The sequence below is a fragment of the Neoarius graeffei genome, chromosome 26 (assembly GCF_027579695.1).
Source record: "Neoarius graeffei isolate fNeoGra1 chromosome 26, fNeoGra1.pri, whole genome shotgun sequence".
NCBI lineage: Eukaryota > Metazoa > Chordata > Actinopteri > Siluriformes > Ariidae > Neoarius > Neoarius graeffei.
The window spans coordinates 42,254,993-42,278,251 of NC_083594.1; the positions used below are offsets into that span (position 1 = coordinate 42,254,993).

Here is a 23,259-nt window from a genome sequence, read left to right on the forward strand (position 1 = left end):
AACAGGATAAAGCGGCTAGAGATAATGAGATGAGATGAGATGAGATGAGCTTACAGTAATACTGCTTGAAGGCATTTTTCACAACTCACAATCTATGGCAAAGCTATAGAACAAGTCACTGAGTTTGTCTACCTTGGCCATAAGTTATCATGCACTAATGCTGGTTCTATTGCCATTAACCACAGGATAGGTTTAGGCTGCTTTTAACAAAAACAAAGATCTCTTAACTTCTCAAAGGATTCCTCTTCATATCAAAAGCAAAATCTACAACCCAGACGTTTTACCAGTCGTCCTTTATGAACTAGAATCAGGCTTGTAATACTCGAGTCCGACTCGTACCTAATTTTAAGGACTCGTGACTCGACTTGGACTTGATCACTGATGACTTGGACTCTTGTATTAACTGGAGACGAGGACTTGGATTTTTTCTTTATCTTTTGTAACATGCCATAATAATTTGGCATAAGATATTTATATCTACGTTAATTTTTATAATAATTTCATGCAAGAGAATGAGACCTGTTCTTACATCATGTTCAGGAACAAACTAACGTTAATGGCGCTAAAATGCCTGGAGAGAACGCGCCTAGGATTGTCCGCTTTGCTTATACAGACTTCTCGTGCAGTGGGAAAAAAATGCACTATGATGTGTTCCATATGTAGAAGAACTATCGAGGAGACGACGGGGACAACCTCGAACTTCAATCATTTGGTGAGACTCCACCCAGAGAAGGAAGTGACACGCTATGTTCATTGCTCTGTTGATAGCGGGGCTTGCTTGCTGACTGATGAACTAGCTAGTGTTAACCCTCTCTCATGTTATTTGCCCTGTTGATAGTGGGCGGGGCTTGTGTCAGACTTGACTCGATTCAAAATTTTCTTTAGTTACTTGGTCTTGACTCGGACTTGATCACTGGGGACTTGAGACTGGACTCGGACTCGAGGTTTAAGGACTCGACTACAACACTGACTAGAATGTGTAAACTGGACATCGAACCTATGCAGAAAAATAGACGTTTGAAAACCATATTTTGAGGTTCATGACAAACCACAGGTTAACAGACCACATCAAAATTGAGGATCTTCTTGAAGCTATGAAAATGACTCCCATAATGAATGTAATCAAGAGCAAAACCCTCAAACTCTTTGGCCATGTAAAACGGGCAGAAAGAGGACTTGCTAAGATCTGTGTCGAAGGTATGATGGAAGGCAAATGGAACAGAGGAAGATCGAGAAAGCGTTGGCGAGACAATATATACCAATGGTCCGGTCTCAATATCAACGCTACAGACGGTATAACAGGAAACTATGGAAGATGATTTCTCATATTAGTGTGCAATCTGCCGCAGGCGTAGACAGTGTTAGATGATGACTGGATGGATAAATTGTCAAAAAAAAAAACGTATGAATACGTACTTTCCTTGAAGACAATCTCGATTAATATATGTTTGTTTTTCTATTGTTATCTAAGCATGATGAAGGTCTGGAGTTCAGTGCCAACATTTTTTTCTGATTTTTGTTCAATATTTATTTTCTATTAATGCAAATAAGCGTGTCAGGTTGAAGGTCACCGTAAAAGGGGCCGTTGAGAACACTAAACCGCAACGCAGCTACGAAGTTTGAAGTATCCATGCATCCATTATCTGTAGCCGGTTATCTTGTCCTACAGGGTCGCAGGCAAGCTGGAGCCTATCCCAGCAGACTATGGGCGAGAGGCGGGGTACAGCCACCAATTAGCCTAACCTGCATGTCTTTGGACTGTGGGGGAAACCGGAGCACCCGGAGGAAACCCATGCAGACACGGGGAGAACATGCAAACTCCACACAGAAAGGCCCTTGTCGGCTGCTGGGCTCAAACCCAGAACCTTCTTGCTGTGAGGCGACAGCGCTAACCACTATACCACTGTGCCACCCCAAGTTTGAAGTAATGTTTCACCCTCACGTAATTTGGCAAAATCAGATTAAGCTTTCGGTGGCACGGTGGTGTAGTGGTTAGCGCTGTCGCCTCACAGCAAGAAGGTCCTGGGTTTGATCCCAGCGGCCGGCGAGGGCCTTTCTGTGCGGAGTTTGCATGTTCTCCCCGTGTCCGCATGGGTTTTCTCCGGGTGCTCCGGTTTCCCCCACAGTCCAAAGACATGCAGGTTAGGCTAATTGGTGGTTCTAAATTGACCGTAGGTGTGAATGGTTGTCCATGCGTTAGCCCTGCTATGACCTGGCGACTTGTCCAGGGTGTATAGTCAGCTGGGATAGGCTCCAGCTTGCCTGCGACCCTGTAGGACAGCATAAGCGGCTACAGATAATGGATGGATTAAGCTTTCATAACTGGTGTAATAAAAACATTTTCTTGGTAGTGGACTCGGATGCTCCTTTCCTGTATGTGTATATATGTTCGTATTAAATAGTGAGGGACTTGGAGAGAAAGAAGGGAGTGAGAGAATCATAAGATATTTGAGGAGCGGCACATTTCATCTCCTGTCTCTCTGTTTTTTCTGTCTCACCTCCCACTCTCATTCTTCCAGTCCTACTGAGTCAGCAGGGAGGATTTGAGATAGCGTGGACTGGAACAGATGGAAAAGAGAGAAAAAAGTTGTTCTTACTGTTATGATCCTCCAGTGTGTAATGAGAGCACAGCACAGCAGTGTATTCCTTACGGCTACACAAGAGAAGATGCTAATAATGGCCTTTTTATTTTTTTTTTCTGCGAGTTTGTTGTGGAATCGGGAGTGTCAACTACTGTGAAAGAGATGCTCAGTTACTCGCTGAATTACACCCTGAAGATGCTGCGGTGCATGCTGGGGGATCGGCAGACGCAGATTTAATTGATGTGCGTCAGGCTTTAGTGGTTGGTTGGTGTATTAAAGCATGTTCTTTGAATTTGGGAGCACCTGCGTGTATTGAAGCGTACTCATTTAGGAGGAAGCTAGCTCACCATGGTGTGACTAAATTGTAAATTGCTTAGCATTCTGCATCAGAGGTTTGGGGAGGAAGTAAGAGGGTACACGTGTACATCTCTTTTTGTCTAGACAGCTGTGTAGAGTGTGTATGAGAGAGTGGAGGACTTTTTTTTTTTTTTTAAATCCGAAAAGTGATGTCGATCCAAAAGCAGGGACCCTACAGGAGAGGCAGGAAGAAGGGAGGAAGAGTAAGATCAGCCTCTTCTGCTCCACTCGTCTGTTTAACTAACAGCATCTCTCACTCTCTTTCTTTGTTCTCTCCCTCCAGGTCAGAAGACTGACTATTGCCTTGCCAGGTAGGTGTGGTCCATGCATACTAATGAATCTCAGAAGTAGCTTAATATCATCCAGATGTTTTCTTTAGATGTCTAGTTTATATCCCAAATATCACGTCTAGACGTAATCATGATTTATTTAAAACAGCTGATTTATTCATTATGGAACGGGGAAATAGGACAAGGCCACACAGCAGCTTTTTTTTTTTTTTTTTTTGCATTATCCTCTGGTTGTAACTCCATGTGTGTGTGTGTGTGTGTGTGTGTGTGTAAAAATAGAGCTGCTCTCTAGAGGATAATTTGTAGTGGTTAAGGGCTATAGATGCGCACGCGTGTGTAGCAAAATGGGAGCAGCTTGGAGTGAAAATGATCATCATCTGTCTCTGTCTGTCTCTCTCTCTCTCTCTCTCTCTCATGAACATCAGTGGACGGAGGAACTCAACCACAAGAAAACAGGTAATATCCAACTTCCCGTGTGCGTATATGCCTTTACGTGAGCTCCTTTGCCAATCAGTGCCCCACTGAGCCCATTTGCTCCACCTGCGCTTTTTTTTTTCACTTTACTATATTTCCTTGTTGTTCTTATCCAGTCCAAAACACACACTGTTACACCTCCTGTACCACTGGGTATTGTTTATTCCCAAACCTTGCAGAAGTCCCTGACCGATCCTGGAATTAAATCCTCACAAACACACAAGTGTAATACCAAATGGGGCTGAGATACCGGGCACACGCTGTCCCCATACGCCAGCTCCTTGTCTTCCTGGCACCGCCATCCTGTAATCATGACTACGTCTTGTGGGATTAATTTAGCTCCCTCTTTTTTTTTTTTTTTTTTAACCAAAAGCCTGCATCTTTACTGTCACCCAAATTGGAGAAGAAGCAAACAAAAGAAATGCAGTAAAATCTCCCATTTGTGGGTTGAATCTGAATAGCTCAGTGTTCATGTCGCCCCCTAGGGATGACATGAATGCATTACACTCTAGATTGCATGGAATGTTGATGCCACATATTGTTAAAGCATCCATCCATTATCCGTAACCTGTGCAGAGGCGTTAGTAAGCTGGAGCCTATCCCAGCTGACTATGGGCGAGAGGCGGGGTACACCCTGGACAAGTCATCACAGGGCTGACACATAGAGACAAACAACCATTCACACTCACACCTACGGTCAATTTAGAGCCACCAATTAAAGGGCATATTCTGGACCAATTTCGTTTTTTTTTATATGAAAGTATGTCCCTTTACACACTCATCCAGAAGGGAAATTTTGCACAAGGCCATCTGTCTACAGCAGAAAAAAATAAAATAACAAAACGCGTCTGGAAAAATCCCAAGGGAGTCTGGATCCAGAATCGTGACATCACCTGCGGAAGCGCCAGCAGGCTGCGCGAGCTTTGCACGGTTTCAGTGCACAGCCTGTGTAGACCAAGCGCTCCCATTTCTCTCTCATTGTCCGGTCTTTTGGAAAACAATGAGTACTAATCCCATCAAGATTGATGATGCTACACCCTCCTACGATACATCTGTTAAATGTTTTAATAATTACACGATAATGTTGAAGAAATTTGCAGAAAACCACCAGGTCGTTTTCTCATAAACAAACCAGCGCTGGCGTAGGATTCAGAAGGAGGCGTCCCGCACGCGACGTCACGAAAATCAATGTTTGCCGGGAAATCCAAATGGCAAGTTTTTTCAGAGGCGGACCAAGTCGCCTCAAATGGCTTGATTTCTACTGAATTTTTCTGGTATTGCGCAAGGTAAAAAAACTGCAGAAAATGCAGAATGTGACAGATATTTGACCAAAGTTTAATATACAACCCCAATTCCAAAAAAGTTGGGACGAAGTACAAATTGTAAATAAAAACGGAATGCAATAATTTACAAATCTCAAAAACTGATCTTGTATTCATAATAGAACATAGACAACATATCAAATGTCGAAAGTGAGACATTTTGAAATTTCATGCCAAATATTGGCTCATTTGAAATTTCATGACAGCAACACATCTCAAAAAAGTTGGGACAGGGGCAATAAGAGGCTGGAAAAGTTAAAGGTACAAAAAAGGAACAGCTGGAGGACCAAATTGCAACTCATTAGGTCAATTGGCAATAGGTCATTAACATGACTGGGTATAAAAACAGCATCTTGGAGTGGCAGCAGCTCTCAGAAGTAAAGATGGGAAGAGGATCACCAATCCCCCTAATTCTGCGCCGACAAATAGTGGAGCAATATCAGAAAGGAGTTCGACAGTGTAAAATTGCAAAGAGTTTGAACATATCATCATCTACAGTGCATAATATCATCAAAAGATTCAGAGAATCTGGAAGAATCTCTGTGCGTAAGGGTCAAGGCCAGAAAACCATACTGGGTGCCCGTGATCTTCGGGCCCTTAGACGGCACTGCATCACATACAGGCATGCTTCTGTATTGGAAATCACAAAATGGGCTCAGGAATATTTCCAGAGAACATTATCTGTGAACACAATTCACCGTGCCATCCGCCGTTGCCAGCTAAAACTCTATAGTTCAAAGAAGAAGCCGTATCTAAACATGATCCAGAAGCGCAGACGTCTTCTCTGCGCCAAGGCTCATTTAAAATGGACTGTGGCAAAGTGGAAAACTGTTCTGTGGTCAGACGAATCAAAATTTGAAGTTCTTTATGGAAATCAGGGACGCCGTGTCATTCGGACAAAAGAGGAGAAGGACGACCCAAGTTGTTATCAGCGCTCAGTTCAGAAGCCTGCATCTCTGATGGTATGGGGTTGCATTAGTGTGTGTGGCATGGGCAGCTTACACATCTGGAAAGACACCATCAATGTTGAAAGGTATATCCAGGTTCTAGAGCAACATATGCTCCCATCCAGACGACGTCTCTTTCAGGGAAGACCTTGCATTTTCCAACATGACAATGCCAAACCACATACTGCATCAATTACAGCATCATGGCTGCGTAGAAGAAGGGTCCGGGTACTGAACTGGCCAGCCTGCAGTCCAGATCTTTCACCCATAGAAAACATTTGGCGCATCATAAAATGGAAGATATGACAAAAAAGACCTAAGACAGTTGAGCAACTAGAATCCTACATTAGACAAGAATGGGTTAACATTCCTATCCCTAAACTTGAGCAACTTGTCTCCTCAGTCCCCAGACGTTTACAGACTGTTGTAAAGAGAAAAGGGGATGTCTCACAGTGGGAAACATGGCCTTGTCCCAACTTTTTTGAGATGTGTTGTTGTCATGAAATTTAAAATCACCTAATTTTTCTCTTTAAATGATACATTTTCTCAGTTTAAACATTTGATATGTCATCTATGTTCTATTCTGAATAAAATATGGAATTTTGAAACTTCCACATCACTGCATTCCGTTTTTATTTACAATTTGTACTTTGTCCCAACTTTTTTGGAATCGGGGTTGTAAAATAGGAGAATTTCATTGATCTTGCTCCTGAATTTACCCGTGATATGCACTTTAACCTAACCTTTGGACTGTGGGGGAAACCGGAGCACCCATGCAGAGAACATGCAAACTCCACACAGAAATGCCCCCATCAGCTGCTGGACTCGAACCTGGAACCTTCTTGCTGTGAGGCGACAGCATGAACCCATTGACAAGTTGGATTATTACCAAATTGCAAACTAGGATACTGTTGTCTATCAGTCAGGAGCTCCCAGAAAATAGAAAATAAATTAATTAATTAAAAAAAAAGCCAAAACAGTCGTTCCCACCCTCGCTCTAGTTTATTGTTGACAGTAGCCATGTTTACATGCGCACACACACATTTTTATCTCCCGCTATCGTAAACATTTTAGTTTCCGGAGCATAACTCAAACACTGTTAGGAATTTTTTCACGAAACCTCACAATTACGTACGTTAAGTGACTAGAAGAGTTGTGCCTTTTCACATTTTGGGATTTCTGTGATTTTTCCAGATTTCCATGGCAATCAATTCGACTTTGGAAAACTTGGAGTGGGGGCCGACATGTGGGGGCCGGGGCAGGGAAGCGGATGATATGTCATCTCCTGTTGACTCTTGTTACACTCGGAATGAATTCATCCCGATCAGCAATTCCGAACGTACTGTTTACATGAACGGGATCAGATAGACATGTGTTTTATATTTCTTTACCGTACAATCGGAATACAATTTCTGACACGCGCACAATCCCGCATATCCGGCATGTTTCCTGCTGTGTTTCTCCTATCTATAAAACATCACAACCTCATCACTTCAATCAGAATGGGGTATTTCATTCCAGTCAAGTTTGTATCTGATTATTAATAGATTATCAGGATCCATGTAAACATAGCTACTGTCACACTCTTCGTTCTCTTCTGTTCAGCGCCGTCATGACATCATCTGACACGTTTTCCACCAGATCTGACCTTTTGACACAGTGCAGTCTGTGAATTAGTGTTACAGGATTGTCAGGGTGACGTTCAGCAGCTTAGGAATATCTTATCTTCGAGTATCATGACTCAATCATGGGGTGTTTTTTTTTTTTTCTCATTTTTACAAAAATACATTTTTCAATTTAGCGCCTATAGAAAATCCAGCGCCCAGATCTAATCTCCAATATGGAGCAAAGCCACAAAAGAACATTGTTCCCTGCAGTTCAGGACCTGAGCGGATGTCTATACGTGTACAGTATGTGCCTCCATTAAAGCCCAGACTGAATTGAGGTAGTGTGTGTATGAGTGTGTGTCTTGGCATGACCCCCACCGAGCCTAACGTGCCCCAAATTCCATCTCCATCAGCCATTTCCGCTTTGCCCAAACAAACAAAAGGAAGCTGTGAAAAGAAGCGGTCTCCTAGCAACCGCCACGTTCAGTCGCCCCTTTTTCCCCATGGATTCAGAGTGTGCTGCTTTCATCCTTTCCTTGTCTGAAATCTCTATCCCTTTATAAATATTATAACTCTTTCAATGCTTGGTTTTTCAACAGGAGCCTTTGATCTTTAAAAAAAAAAAAAAATCTAGATATTCAACCAGTCTCTTCTCTCCCCTCGTTTTGGCTACTCTTGATTATTTTTTTCTTCTTAATTTATTTAGGAATCCGTTCAGGTTATACCGCTGATCGTGGAGAGCTGTATTCGCTTCATCAGCCGACATGGTAATCTCTCTCTCTCTCTCTCTCTCTCTCTCTTGGCTGTAAGCCCTGCAGCTCCTGTTCCTCTCCCTGTCCAAGTGAACAAAATGTTCACTGCGACTCATTAATCACCATGTCTGATCTGTATAGCAGAACCAATTTAATACTGTCGTTCATAAATTTTCCATTCATAACAGTGCAGTAAACTGTGATTTGGCCTAAACACACAGTCTCGATCATTCCTTAATCAACGTTTCTCAAATGAAGTGCAGTTCAAGTTCTGGAAGTCTTATCAAAAACATAAATGTGCTGAGTGAAGAGTGAATGAACCGAAGAAGGTCGAGGAGGATTTCCTGTGTTTCTGACTTGAAAAAGCGACGAACATGATGTCATTTTGTCTGCAGGCCTGCACCATGAGGGCATTTTCCGAGTGTCTGGCTCACAAGTGGAGGTCAATGACATTAAGAATGCCTTTGAGAGGGGTAAGATGATCTAATCCAATACTCTCCCGTCCCTTTATTTTCTGTAGCTTTCAGCATTATGAAACGGATGACTCACTATATTCAGTTGCCAAAATGAATCTCAGCTCTTTCTACTTTGTCTCGAATACTCACACTCTCTCTCGCTCTCTCTCTCTCAGGTGAAGATCCTCTGGCTGGAGATCAGAATGATCATGACATGGACTCCATTGCCGGCGTCCTCAAACTCTACTTCAGAGGCTTAGAACACGCCCTCTTCCCAAAGGAGGTCTTCCATGACCTGATGGCTTGTGTCTGTGCGTATACACTTCACCCCTTCGCTTCCTCACGCTACACACCACTTCGATCAAAACAAATCTCACTGTTAGAGCACTATTCGAGTATCTATCATATTTATAGATATTAATCCAAAAAAATCCCACACTGAAATGTTTAAGATCCTGTGTACCTCTTCTAGTCACCTACATTAAGTCTACTGAAACACATTTCTCTGAAAGGAGAACTGAAGGCAAATTTTTTATTATCAAAATTCTATTTATCTCATTTTATTAAATATCGGAATGCACTTTTGATCGCTATTTTGTCGCCGCTATAGCAAGTTATGAGTGTTTGAAATACGCTCTGTAATATATCAGTCCGTATGTCGAAGCAACGGCCGTAAACGAGATTCGTTGAGACCTGTGCGAGACATCGTAGGACGGAAGTAAAACGTACAGCGGAAATCAAAACGACGAACATCTGCCAACGTTGTCAAAAGACGCACGCGCCCTCTTTCGAATGCTGATGTAATCAAGCTGGAAGTTTTTTGTTTGTTTTGATAGCAATCAGGAAAGTTTGAAAAAAGTAGGCAGTAATAGTCATTTAAATTCGTTTTTGTGCAATATTTCGTTTGGAAAACAGTTTTCAAAATGGCGGCACTGACGCCTGGCTGACACCTGACGTTTCGAAGTCTCGCACAAGTCTCGTGAAGATCGCGCGGATAAGCGACGCCTGCCGTGGACCAAACGAACTCAATTCAACACGGCTACAAACCGAATAGGCCGATAAGTATCATATTTAATTGCAATTAGTTGCCAATATGAGTCACGATATAAGGTTACTAAAACCGAAAACGTAATTGAATAACAGGTTAATTAAGAAATAAAGCAAGTTTAAAAATGATCGAAGGGCTCCGAATAAATGTATGTCATTTATGACGTACTTAATTTTCACTTTTTTAACATTTGTAACAATTAAAACAACTGTTGCCAGGCAAAACAAACCTCGCCCGGTAGCACTTATGATGAATACGAAGGAAGATATCGCGAAAAATATTTGAGTACTCTATGGGTCCATGTGGCTACTGCTTATAAATAAAATTGTTTTCTGATCCCATGTCCATACAGTAAATATAGCGTATATGTATATTTACTCTATGAGGCAGTAGCCACAAAAATGAAGCGTAATCCAAAAATGAACAATTTAAAAATCACGGAAGTAAAATATACCAAGTGTCTGTACTTTATATTATTCTATTCTTACCCCTTACAGTTTTCGAAACTGAAACCTCCGAACCGAGGCTGACATACACATGCTGTCGCCATGACCCAAACTCTTATTTCCTGGAAATGGCCCGGCGCTAGAGCTCAGTGGAACGCACTTTCCTTCTGTAATAAGCATAAACAAGTCTGAAAGTGATTTTCTTTAGTCTAGTCCATTTATTTCGAATGGTGAACCGAATTGTATACACTCACCGGCCATTTTAATCGGAACACGTGTATGCGCGTGCGCAGTACGCATCACCAGCAGTGTGTGATTGTTACAGTCTTACATATGAGTGTATGAGGCAGTAGCCACAAAAATCTTGACCTTGACCGGATGACCCCCAAAATGTTGGAGGTTCTATTTAAGACCAATGCCCATCTATCCTGAAAGTTTCACGAAGATTGATCCAGCCGTTTTCCCGTAATTTCGTTGATAAAAAAACAAAGAAACCCGACCGAAAACAATACCTCGCCCTCTGGTGGACTCCGTCCTGGGGCAAGGTAAAAAAAACAAAAAGTTATTCCGGTGGTCATCGTGTTAGTTCTACGCTATTATTTTGTATATCATACTATATATAGTGAACAGGAAGCCATGTAGGATTCTGCTAATAAGTGTTGCCTGAAGTTGAAGATGGCTGATGTTTATATGGCTCTTTTGGTAGCTTAAGATGAAACATTACTGTGGAGAAACAAGTAGAAATGAAGTTACAATATATTCATGATCAAGACTTATTATTTACAGTAGTATGTAGTGTATGAGCAGTGTAGAAGGAGGCTAAAAGTAATGTTCAGTCAGAATTTTCCCATAAATTTGTGATTCTGAGACTAAATCTGAGATTTGCGAATCTCCAGAACGATTCGATGCAGCTAGCTACTAACTCTAGCTAGCTGGCTTCGAATATATCAGGCTATTTGTTAGTGTTTTTTGTTTGGGGTTGCTTGTTTTGTTTGAGTCCAAACGTTCGTTTTCCAGGACAAAATTGAATATTAGAGGAAAAAAGAAAAATGTTTGTGTCTGAGCAGCATACAGTGGATATAAAAAGTGTACACACCCCGTTAAAATAAGTTTTTCTGATGTAAAAAAAAAACGAGACCATGATAAATAATCTCAAAACTTTCCCCACCTTTAATGTGACCTATAACCTGTACAATTCAATTGAAAAACAAATCTGTTTGGGGGAAAAACATATAAAAAATAAAAAACGTACAATAAGCTGGCTGCATAAGGCAGCTGGGCCATAGAAGGTTCACGCTGCATGCTGCACGCTACACGCTACACGTGAAGAACCGGACCCTGGGCCATTAAACTTCATGCTTGGATGTTCACGTGTTGCGTCTGTTCTACTTTGACCGAGTAACCAACAATATGGACTCTTCGGATGACGACGATTGCCTCATTCTGCTTTTACTGAGACAGAGGAAGAGAAAAAGGAACAGAATTTGGAGCTGAGAACACTTCCTTCTGAGAGAAACCCGTGGTGAATTTCACCGAACATTCTATAATCTGCTTGACAATCCCGATGAAGAACTATTTTTCAATTATACCATTCAATTATATTTTTTCTGAAGTTTTCCCCTGAAAGCATAGAGTTATCTCCCTAGACCCGTTCTGATTGGCTGGCGCGGCGGTGACCGCATGCATTGACTGGAATTTCCATCTTCACGCCTAGAAAAAAGTGTGCATGTTCATTTCACGCTTCACGCGTGAAGTGTGCAGCGTGCAACGTGAACGCCGTTCTATGGCCCAGAGCAAGTCATGCTACGTTTGTCCACTTTTCTTTACACGCGTGTAGCGTGTAGTGTGCAGCATGCAGCGTGCAGCGTGAACCTTCTATGGCCCAGCTGCCTAAGTGTGCACACCCTTAAACTAATACTTTGTTGAAGCACCTTTTGATTTAATTACAGCATTCAGTCTTTTTGGGTAGGAGTCTATCAGCCTGTCACATCTAGACTTGGCAATATTTGCCCACTCTTCCTTGCAAAAGCACTCCAAATCTGTCAGATTGCGAGGGCATCTCTTGTGCACAGCCCTCTTCAGGTCACCCCACAGATTTTCAACTGGATTTAGGTCTGGGCTCTGGCTGGGCCGTTCCAAAACTTGAATTTTCTTCTGGTGAAGCCATTCTTTTGTTGATTTTGATGTATGCTTGGGGTCATTGTCGTGCTGAAAGATGAAATTCCTCTTCATCTTCAGCTTTCTAGAAGACACCTGAAGGTTTTGGGCCAAAATTGACTGGTATTTAGAATTGTTCATAATTCCGTCCACCTTGACTAAAGCCCCTGTTCCAGCTGAAGAAAAACAACCCCAAAACATGATGCTGCCACCACCATGCTTCACCGTGGGCATGGTGTTCTTTTGGTGATGCGCAGTGTTGTTTTTGCACCAAACATACCTTTTGGAATTGTGGCCAAAAAGTTCAACCTTGGTTTCATCAGACCATAACACATTTTCCCACATGCTTTTGGGAGAGTTGATGGTTTTTGGGTATTTTTTGCAAAATTTAGCCAGGCCTGGATGTTTTTCCTTGGCCCTACCCCATAGTTCAGGCATATTGAGAATATGGGAATTGTTGTCACATGTAGTACACAATCAGTACTTGCCAGAAATTCATGCAGCTCCTTCAGTGTTGCTGTAGGCCTCTTGGCAGCCTCCCTGATCAGTTTTCTTCTTGTCTTTTCATCAATTTTGGAGGGACGTCCAGTTCTCGGTAATGTCACTGTTGTCCCATGTTTTCTCCACTTCTTGATGACTGTCTCCACCAGTGTTGGGCACGTTACTTTCAAAAAGTAATTAGTTATAGTTACTAGTTACTTTTCCCAAAACGTAACTGAGTTAGTAATGGAGTTACTTTGTCATAAAAGTAACTAATTACCAGGGAAAGTAATTATTCTGTTACATTTTGTTCCCCCTCAAAAAAGAATCAAATTCAATTAGTGTAATCATAATAAAAGTGAATGTTAAATGTGTTTAATGACTGAAATGGACACTTAACAGAACCAATTAGTAACGTTATCTACACTATATTAATATTTTTGTGGGACAATGTGAGATAAGACATCTATCAAATGTAATATATTTTTGTAGTTATTAAAATTATGTCACTAATTACTGGCCACTGACGAGGACAAACGCTTTGTTCCTCGACATAATGTGCATTGCACGTAAACACGCTTGCCTTTTATTTCAAGTAATGAAAAGTAATGGCTGTATTTCCAAGGTGAAAGCGCAGTGCTGGGCTGACCGCTCACCATCGCTGTGTCTTCTGATTGAAAGAGCGCGCAGTAGGCGTGGCCTACCTACGTATGTTGTCCAAATCTACTCTGATTGGCTTACTGTGCCGTTGTCTCGTGTCTCCCCGCCCCACACGAAAGCAGAGGCTGAACGAGCAGCGTGCCAGATGAGAACAGCTTTAATAAAGTAACGCATAGCATTTTATTGTAAGTAACGGGAACGGCGTTCTAACGATGTAAAAAGTAATTAGTTAGATTACTCGTTACTAAAAAAAGTAACGCCGTTAGTAACGCCGTTTATTTCTAACGCCGTTATTCCCATCACTGGTCTTCACTGTGCTCCATGGTATATCTAATGCCGTGGAAATGTTTTTGTCCCCTTCTCCTGACTGATACCTTTCAACAATGAGATCCCTTTGATGCTTTGTAAGCTCTCTGTGAACCCTGGCTTTTGCTGGAAGATGCAACTGAGTAAATGTCTGAACTTTATTTGGGGTTAATCAGAGTCGTTTTAATTGATGGCAGGTGTGAACCCAAAAAGACTGAACGCTGTAATTAAATCAAAAGGTGCTTCAACAAAATATTAGTTTAAAGTGCATATCACGGGTAAATTGAGGAGCAAGATCGATGTAATTCTCCTATTTTATATTAAACTTTGGTCAAATATCTGTCACATTTTGCATTTTGTGCAATTTTTTTTACCTTGCGCAATACCAGAAAAATTCAGTTGAAATCAAGCCATTTGAGGTGAATTGGTCCGTCTCTGAAAAAACTTTGCATTTGGATTTCCCGGCAAACATTGATTTTCGTGACGTCACGTGCGGGACGCCTCCTTCTGAATCCTACGCCAGCGCTGGTTTGTTTATGAGAAAACGACCATATTATTTACATCCCTGGTGCAGGCCCGGCGCCATGGGCGGGCCTTAGGGGGCCGTGCCCACCCTGAGACTCATGTGGGCCCGCCCTGCTGGAACCCAGAGCAGAGACTTTTTTTCATAGGAGACAGGTCACTGAAGAAATCGTCCATAGAAATGAATGGGGACAGTTCGTAACGGCAGCAAACATTCTAATCAACCGTCTCTGACGGCAGTACAGGTCTGCAAATATCCTGCCTGTTCCGCTGCCAACAACCAATCGTATGTCGATCTGAACCAACAGCTTTCCAATCATCTTGCAGCTTCGTGCTCCGCTGTCCCTCTCCTGCCGTTATAGAAGTACTGCGCCTGCGCAGTGTCAAAATAATCCACGAGAAAAGTGGATTTTAAAGCTTTTTCTGAGTCATGAGAACCAACCTAACACTCAAGTATAATCAACTTTTCATGGCGATTTCAATCATATGCTCTTCGCGACCGTTAGTTTTCACAGAGTCCAGTACTGATATCTTCCCATTCATGTTCAGAGGGTCTGGTCTCACTAATCCGAAAAAGATGCCTGAAAGTGGCCGGCGAGTGACCGCACTTGGCCTGATAGGAGCCCGTCACAGCTTCGTCTTCTTTGTTTTTTTTTTCCCCTCAAAAAAAAAAAACGTAAACTATGAGTCAAAGTTTTTCAGTATAACAATAATAAAGAAAAATGTGCTCAATTTAAAATGTATTGAAACTATTCGAAATCGGCTGATCGGTTCATTCATTATTATCCGTGAGAACAGAAACACTAGTAATAATTTCTGGATCATTGCTATAAACGTGGACTAATATTTCTTGGGAACCAATGGGTTAATGACATGGAATGAACCAACCGACCAATCGCATTTTTTCTTCAAATGGTATCTGGGTAAATCAGCAGCTGTCTCAGCCAATCACATTTTATTGCTGGACGGGATCATATCACGACATCTTCCGGTAGATACCCGAAATCAGCTTTGTGCGTTGTGAGGCCAGCGGAGCAAAAAAAAACTTTTAATATGCTGAGCAATGTTTGATACATTTTTGGAAAGTTGTTTTGGTTGCTTTATAGGTTTCTTAGAATATTTAACTCGTCACGTCTGTGCTGCTCTCCTGGGTTGCTAGAAACAGTTGTGTTGCCCTGGCTTGGCGTATAAAATGTGTGCCCCCCCCAAAGCAATTCAAGGCCCGTCCGTCAGTCCGTGTCTGGCGCCGGGTCTGCCCTGGTGTCGTCTCCGTCGTCTTCACTGCTTGAATCATCATCAAATCCAAACACATGAAGCCCCAATTCTGACATCTCATTATACCGGTATTCTTCATCCAAAGGTGAAGTAACATTGCGCTCAGGTGACAATTCCATATTTCAATGCAAAATCGCTCGCTGCTAAACTTGGTCTACACAGGCTGTGCACTGAAACCGTGCAAGCTCGCGCAGCCTGCTGGCGCTTCCGCAGGTGACGTCATGAATCTGGCTCCAGACTCCCTTGGGATTTTTCCAGATGTGTTTTATTTTTTTCTGCTGTAGACAGATGGCCTTGTGCAAAATTACCCTTTTGGATGAGTGTGTAAAGGGACGTTCTTTCATGTTAAAAAAATGAAATTGGTCCAGGATATGCACTTTAAGGGTCTGCACACTTGTGCAACCAGCTTATTGTATGGTTTTTGTTTTTTTTTTAATGTCCCCCCTCAACAGATTTGTTTACTTTTCAGTTGAATTGTACAGGTTATAGGTCACATTAAAGGTGGGGAAAGTTTTGAAATTATTTATCGTGGTCTCGGTTTTTTTACATCATAAAAAACCTATCATTTTAACGGGGTGTGTACACTTTTTATATCCACTGTATGACATAAGAGAGCACTTAATGAAGCCTATTGGGTTTTGGTGCAAAATTAAGAAGCGAGTGTGACTAAAGGCCAATTTATGCTGACAACCCAGTCCTCGCAGATAGCGTCGCAGACAATGTCTGTGTAGCCCCCCCACCTTCGCAGACGCTCTGCGCGCACCTCCCAAAAATTGTGACCACCGCAGAAGCCTCGCAGACAGCATCGCAGACGAGAGGGCTCTGATTGGTCCACTCTACATCCACTGTACACGCACTTCCGCTTCCCTACTTTCCCGGTTTGGTTTGTTTTCACGACCGGCATTTTTAAAAACACGAGCGAAGATGGAGCAGCACGAAGAGCGGTTGATTGAGGAAGTACGTACATCTGTACGACTCCAGTTCTAGTCATTATAAAAAAAAAAAGTTCTAGTCATTATAAGTAACCGGAGGATAAACACTCCACTAACCACACCCACCAACTACTCCTAGCGACTTCGCGCCCCCTTGCGTTGTGCCAGTGAATAACATCGCGCACGCCTATTATCCCCGCTCAACAATAAATTACAACTGTCTGCGAAAAGCTATCTGCGAAAGCCTTGTCGCAAGAGCATGCAGAGGCCTTAAGTGTCCAGAAGAACTGTGGCTGGTTCTGCAAGATGCTCAGTAAAACCTCCAGCTCATTTCCTTATAAAACTGCACTCATTGGACCTCAGACTACTATTTTTTTTTTAAGTAAAGGGCCGACTCCTTCTCACACCAAATATTGACTTTGCTTCACTTATTACGGCTTACTGATTACTGTTTATCGTATTGTTTTTAACGTTGAAACGTTTCATTTTCTTATTTTAAAGACATTTTTGGTCGACAGCATTTCTTTACATGTGCCTTATGCACAGTACTGTATACTTTGTTCGTCACTAGCCAGCTCTCTCTGAGGTCATTAACAATGTTTCAGCTGGGCAATGATACACCTGACTCACTAGCTTCTCACTAAAATAGAGAACAATGAATGCCCTACAGGCTGAACAAAAAAAAAGCGAAAACTCCATCAGTCCTAAATCTGTTTTCCTCTTATGGTGTGTTCAGACTAAACGCAAAGAAAGCGTCAAAGAACTGCATTGCATTACAGGCATTTAGCAGACGCTGTTATCCAGAGCGACCTACAACATATCCAGAGCAGCCTGAGGAGCAGTTGGGGGTTTGGCGCCTTGCTTAAAGGAACAGTCCACCGTACTTCCATAATGAAATATGCTCTTATCTGAATTGAGACGAGCTGCTCCGTACCTCTCCGAGCTTTGCGCGACCTCCCAGTCAGTCAGACGCAGTCAGACGCGCTGTCACTCCTGTTAGCAATGTAGCTAGGCTCAGCATGGCCAATGGTATTTTTTGGGGCTGTAGTTAGATGCGACCAAACTCTTCCGCGTTTTTCCTGTTTACATAGGTTTATATGACCAGTGATATGAAACAAGTTCAGTTACACAAATTGAAACGTAGCGATTTTCTATGCTATGGAAAGTCCGCACTATAATGACAGGCGTACTAACACCTTCTGCGCGCTTCGGCAGCACATTGATACCTTCACCTCTCGGAGCTCCGTATCAATGCGCTGCCGAAGCGCGCAGAAGGTGTTAGTACGCCTGTCATTATAGTGTGGACTTTCCATAGCATAGAAAATCGCTACGTTTCAATTTGTGTAACTGAACTTGTTTCATGTCACTGGTCATATAAACCTGTGTAAACAGGAAAAACGTGGAAGAGTTTGGTCGCATCTAACTACAGCCCCAAAAAATACCATTGGCCATGCTGAGCCTAGCTACATTGCTAACAGGAGTGACAGCGTGTCTGACTGCGTCTGACTGACTGGGAGGTCGCGCAAAGCTCGGAGAGGTACGGAGCAGCTCGTCTCAATTCAGATAAGAGCATATTTCATTATGGAAGTACGGTGGACTGTTCCTTTAAGGGCACTTCAGCCATTCCTGCTGGTCCAGGGAATTGACCCGGTGACCTTTTGGTCCCAAAGCTGCTTCTCTAACCATGAAGCCATGGCTTCCAAAGCAACTGGAGGTAGTTCACTTTCTATGTGAGCCAGCGACATGACCATTGGTGGCGTGGTACGTCTTCGGCGGTGGAGGTGTCAGAATAAAGTTGAAGCCCAAGCAGCTTTATGGTAATGAGCAATAACGTGGTTCGGCTGCAACCAATCGAATTTTTAGAAGTTCTCTGCTCAAGAGAATACTAGAGAACAAAGTCGTGTGAATTTCGGTTCCACTCAAACAAGTACAACGGAGGAGAAATTAATAATCGCCATGGCAATAATGGTTTCTCCATTGTTTATGATGTGTCCCTGCTTGCAACACTATTTGTAGGAAATGTTTTCGCTCTCCAATGCTTGTTTTTCAGCAGGAATGCAATTCATTGGCTCAAAACAACACCGATTTGATCAACTGCAGGAATTAGCGACTAACTTCAACCAGGATCAGGAGCCGCTACTTTAATACAGGCTACACGCTAAGTAACATTAACGCTAATTAAAGACCAAGGCTAGTCAACGTGTCCTGGAAACCGCATGTTGAAATTTGATTTGGCATCAACGCAAAGGTTGCACTACCAAAATGGCTTTAATTAGTTTACATCGTTAGTTTATTTTCTTACTAACTTATAATTATTCATTATTTTCCTTCATCGATCGATTTCTTATGTTCACACCTTTGACTGCTCTGTTACATACCGTACGCCAGATATGCGACACACTGCTCGTTTGATTTTGTTTGGAAAATAATTCAATAGTGATGTGCATAAATATTGGCACTGTCTCTTATCAGTGCTGTAAAAATAAATAAATAAATAAATAAAGACTGTCCTGATTGTGTCCCTGCAGCCATGGAGAATCTCCAGGATCGAGCTGCCCACATCCGCAAGGTCCTTCTGTCTCTTCCCAGCAACACCCTGGTCATCATGCGATACCTGTTTGCGTTCCTCAACCAGTAAGTGCTTTCACTGATTTGCGATCAGGTCTCGCTTGTGGTTAGTTGGAGCTGATCCTAGATCAGCACTGTCGCAGATGTTTTATACATATGGGCCAGGTTCAAAAGCTGGGAGGGCTGCAGGGAGATTTGGCAAATGAGGTCACCATTCATGTCTGCGGTTAATTTGTGATTTCGAGGCGAAGCTAGAGCCGACTGGGACTCCACTGGGATTGTTAAACCTGTGAGCTTTTGCTTGGTAGACCATAGCTAATCTTAGCTTCGCTTTTATAACACTAAACCTATGTGTTCTGTGTTCTTACCAAGCACTTTTATTATAAGGTATACTGTTTTGTTTTTTGGTTCTTTTTTGGTTCTTTTGACGCAATCCAGGTCCGAGCCGGAGTCAAAGTGCCAACATTAGTTCTTTGTAATGTTTCCATTCCTGTCCCCTGCTTTTCTCCTTTCGGGATTTGTCATTGTGGTCTTTTTGAAAACTCATGATATGGTTTAGCGTTTGCTCCAGCTCATGGCGTGTGTGTGTGTGTGTGTGTGTGTGTGTGTGTGTGGTTTCACTCATTGACAAAAGCCGCTCCAGGTTTGATATCATAGCCAGTGTGTGGGATAAAGGGATAGAGGTATGGTGTTGCTTTCAGGCTGCTAGTTCCTAGCTGAAAGAATCCTCTGTTTGCTCGACTATAACAGTCCAGTGCCAGGATGACTGTATTAAGCTGGATCTTTTGAGACGTACCTGCTTTTGTATAATTAACGCCACGATGAGGTGGTTTAAGTATAAACACAACCCCAATGTTTGACAAGGTGAGAAGGTTGCCGCATAAAAATGCACAAGAAACCAGATTAAATTCAAATACAGTACTCGAAATATCTGAAGAAATAAAGAACTGATCATTGCGCGTCCTATTTGTTTCTTTAGAACAGTGTGTATTCGTTCAAGAACAATGAATTTGTATTCGGTTTCATTCCTAGCACACACACACAGCCATTCGGGCTAATTATCCATACTGAAACCATCAACTCGGTGACCACTTTATTAGGAGCACCTGTACCCCGGCTCATTCATGCATAAAATCCGCCTGCAGAACCGCTGCCCGTGCGCCACAGAATGGCGCGGAACACAAAACCATCCAGTGAGTGGGTGGAAATGCCTTGTTGATGAGAGAGCTCAGAAGGGAAAGGCCAGACTAGTTTGAGCTGACAGGAAGTCTGCATTTGACTCAAAAACCACTCTTTACAACCGTGGTGAGCAGAAAAGCATCTCAGGATCATCTCCCAACATGCCGTACCTTGAGGCAGATGGGATGATACAGGTTCTTAGTCCAGGTTCTGCTCCGTTGAGGATTGGTGAGGTTGATCCAGTCTTGAACTGTGTGGTTTGTGAGTGTACATAACGTATGCACGTGCTTTTAAGTATACGGTATGCAGTCTAATCAGTCCTTTGGTTCTAATCACTTCCAAACATATGGTCTCGCCCTAAAAAGTGCCCAATTATGGGACTGAAAAAAAATTGGAAAGGATAAAAAAAAAAGGAAGAAAAGTAACCGGATCCCTGTGAACTGGTAGTACCGCTCATAAATCCTGACCCGCGCTCGTCCATATGGATTTGTTTGACCCCAGCACCCTAGCCACCTCCTCCCTGTGTGTCTGATTCACTACAGTTCTGTCTGACTCATGGTCTCGTCACAGATCATGATAACACCATAGTGCACTGTGGGGCAAGGAGAAATGTGCTAAACGAGTGTAATTTCCCCAAGGAGAATCACACAGCGTCGTCTCTGCCTCAGGCCTAATGAACTTTCATAGACAAGGTTAAGTGGTTGAAAAAGTGTACTTCTTTTCTTTTTTTAAATCTGGGATATGTGCTGATTTACTGTATACATGAATTGAAATTCTGTGACAATGACAAGGTTTTGTAAATTTTAACACAATTTCTCAAATATCATGCGAAAAGAACAAAAGTGGATTCAACACAAGTCATTTGAAAACGAGCAAAAGTGTAAGATGTCGTCAATAGAGCACCAGCCAGAAATACTTTGGGATGCTCCATCCATCCATCCATTCTCTCTTTTATTCCTTTTTTTTTTACTGAGTATAAAAATCTATTTTCAGTATGTAGTCTCATCTCATCTCATCTCATCTCATCTCATTATCTCTAGCCGCTTTATCCTGTTCTACAGGGTCGCAGGCAAGCTGGAGCCTATCCCAGCTGACTACGGGCGAAAGGCGGGGTACACCCTGGACAAGTCGCCAGGTCATCACAGGGCTGACACATAGACACAGACAACCATTCACACTCACATTCACACCTACGGTCAATTTAGAGTCACCAGTTAACCTAACCTGCATGTCTTTGGACTGTGGGGGAAACCGGAGCACCCGGAGGAAACCCACGTGGACACGGGGAGAACATGCAAACTCCGCACAGAAAGGCCCTCGCCGGCCCCGGGGCTCGAACCCGGACCTTCTTGCTGTGAGGCGACAGCGCTAACCACTACACCACCGTGCCGCCCCAGTATGTAGTCCTATTTATTAATTTATTTATTGTTATACTGCCTTTCAGATTTTTCAAGTGTAGGTCATAAAAAGAATTTTCCCCAACACCTGGTTATTTTTGTTCAGTGGACCAAAAGCTACTGAATTCGAATCACGGACTTCCAATTTTATTATTATTATTATTTTTTTTTCCACCCAACAATTAATTCATCTAGAGTCACGTGACCCTAAATTCGCCGCTATTTTTTCCTGCTTCACCATGATCCAGTTCCAGATACTACGTCATGCATGACGTGGTGGGCTTTCCCTGTTCGCACAAGGCATTGTGGGATACAAATTTGAAACAGGAGAGAAAAATGGAGGACGTGAGTGTGCGAATGAAACGTGAAAGCCCGACTCCAGTAATGGAAAGAAAGCGAGAAGACGTTATGTTCTATACGAAGGAAAGGAAACGCAGGACCAAACTAATAAATATCGGCGCTCAGCGAGCACCTCGGTGTGATCAGCTGTTCGTTTAGCGACGGAATGATGGAACTGTCAGTGTACGCTCAAAGGTAAACCTGCGATTTCATGCACATAATTTGCTCGGGAATCTCATCTCATCTCATCATCTCTAGCCGCTTTATCCTTCTACAGGGTCGCAGGCAAGCTGGAGCCTATCCCAGCTGACTACGGGCGAAAGGCGGGGTACACCCTGGACAAGTCGCCAGGTCATCACAGGGCTGACACATAGACACAGACAACCATTCACACTCACATTCACACCTACGGTCAATTTAGAGTCACCAGTTAACCTAACCTGCATGTCTTTGGACTGTGGGGGAAACCGGAGCACCCGGAGGAAACCCACGCGGACACGGGGAGAGCATGCAAACTCCGCACAGAAAGGCCCTCGCCGGCCCCGGGGCTCGAACCCAGGACCTTCTTGCTGTGAGGCGACAGCGCTAACCACTACACCACCGTGCCGCCCCGCCTGGGGTTGGTTGTTTATTTATTTATTTATTTATTTAGAGATATTACAGAAATGAACATCTCACAATGACCAAATTTCAGAGGGAACTAAATGTCACCGATTTTATGAAATCGAAACGCCGTCTACTTTGAAGATTTCTTTTTGTGCTTGCTGCAGAATAGAGGTACACTTTCTTTCACTCAGAAACCATATCCCGCCTCCCATGTTTTTTGTTTTTCTCCAGCTTGTCCCAGTACAGCGAGGACAACATGATGGACCCCTATAACCTGGCCATCTGCTTCGGCCCAACACTCATGTCTGTACCTGAGGGTCATGACCAGGTCTCTTGCCAAGCCCATGTGAACGAGCTGATCAAGACCATCATCATCCACCATGAGAGCATCTTCCCTGGACCACGTGAGCTTGAAGGCCCTGTGTATGAGCGTGGAGGAGCCACTGAAGAATACTGGTGAGCTCCGATTTTGGATCTTTCGTTTCAGGCTCGTGCTTTATGACATGTGCCGGCTTGAAAAAGTATGCTTTTTAATTATAGGGCATGCGATTCATAGAA

At 42.9% G+C, this 23,259-nt stretch overlaps 1 protein-coding gene across 3 annotated transcripts in view; it reads left to right on the plus strand.

The window, feature by feature from the left end:
- srgap2 (SLIT-ROBO Rho GTPase activating protein 2) overlaps positions 1-23,259 on the plus strand; it is a 285,919-nt gene that overhangs the window by 236,334 nt on the left and 26,326 nt on the right. For all 3 annotated transcript variants that reach the window (XM_060910660.1, XM_060910661.1, XM_060910662.1), the window contains 7 exons: positions 3,223-3,250; positions 3,655-3,685; positions 8,286-8,346; positions 8,727-8,804; positions 8,963-9,097; positions 19,141-19,246; positions 22,933-23,157. In XM_060910660.1, coding sequence (XP_060766643.1) covers positions 3,223-3,250; positions 3,655-3,685; positions 8,286-8,346; positions 8,727-8,804; positions 8,963-9,097; positions 19,141-19,246; positions 22,933-23,157 — 664 coding nt within the window. The remainder of the gene's footprint in view (positions 1-3,222; positions 3,251-3,654; positions 3,686-8,285; positions 8,347-8,726; positions 8,805-8,962; positions 9,098-19,140; positions 19,247-22,932; positions 23,158-23,259) is intronic.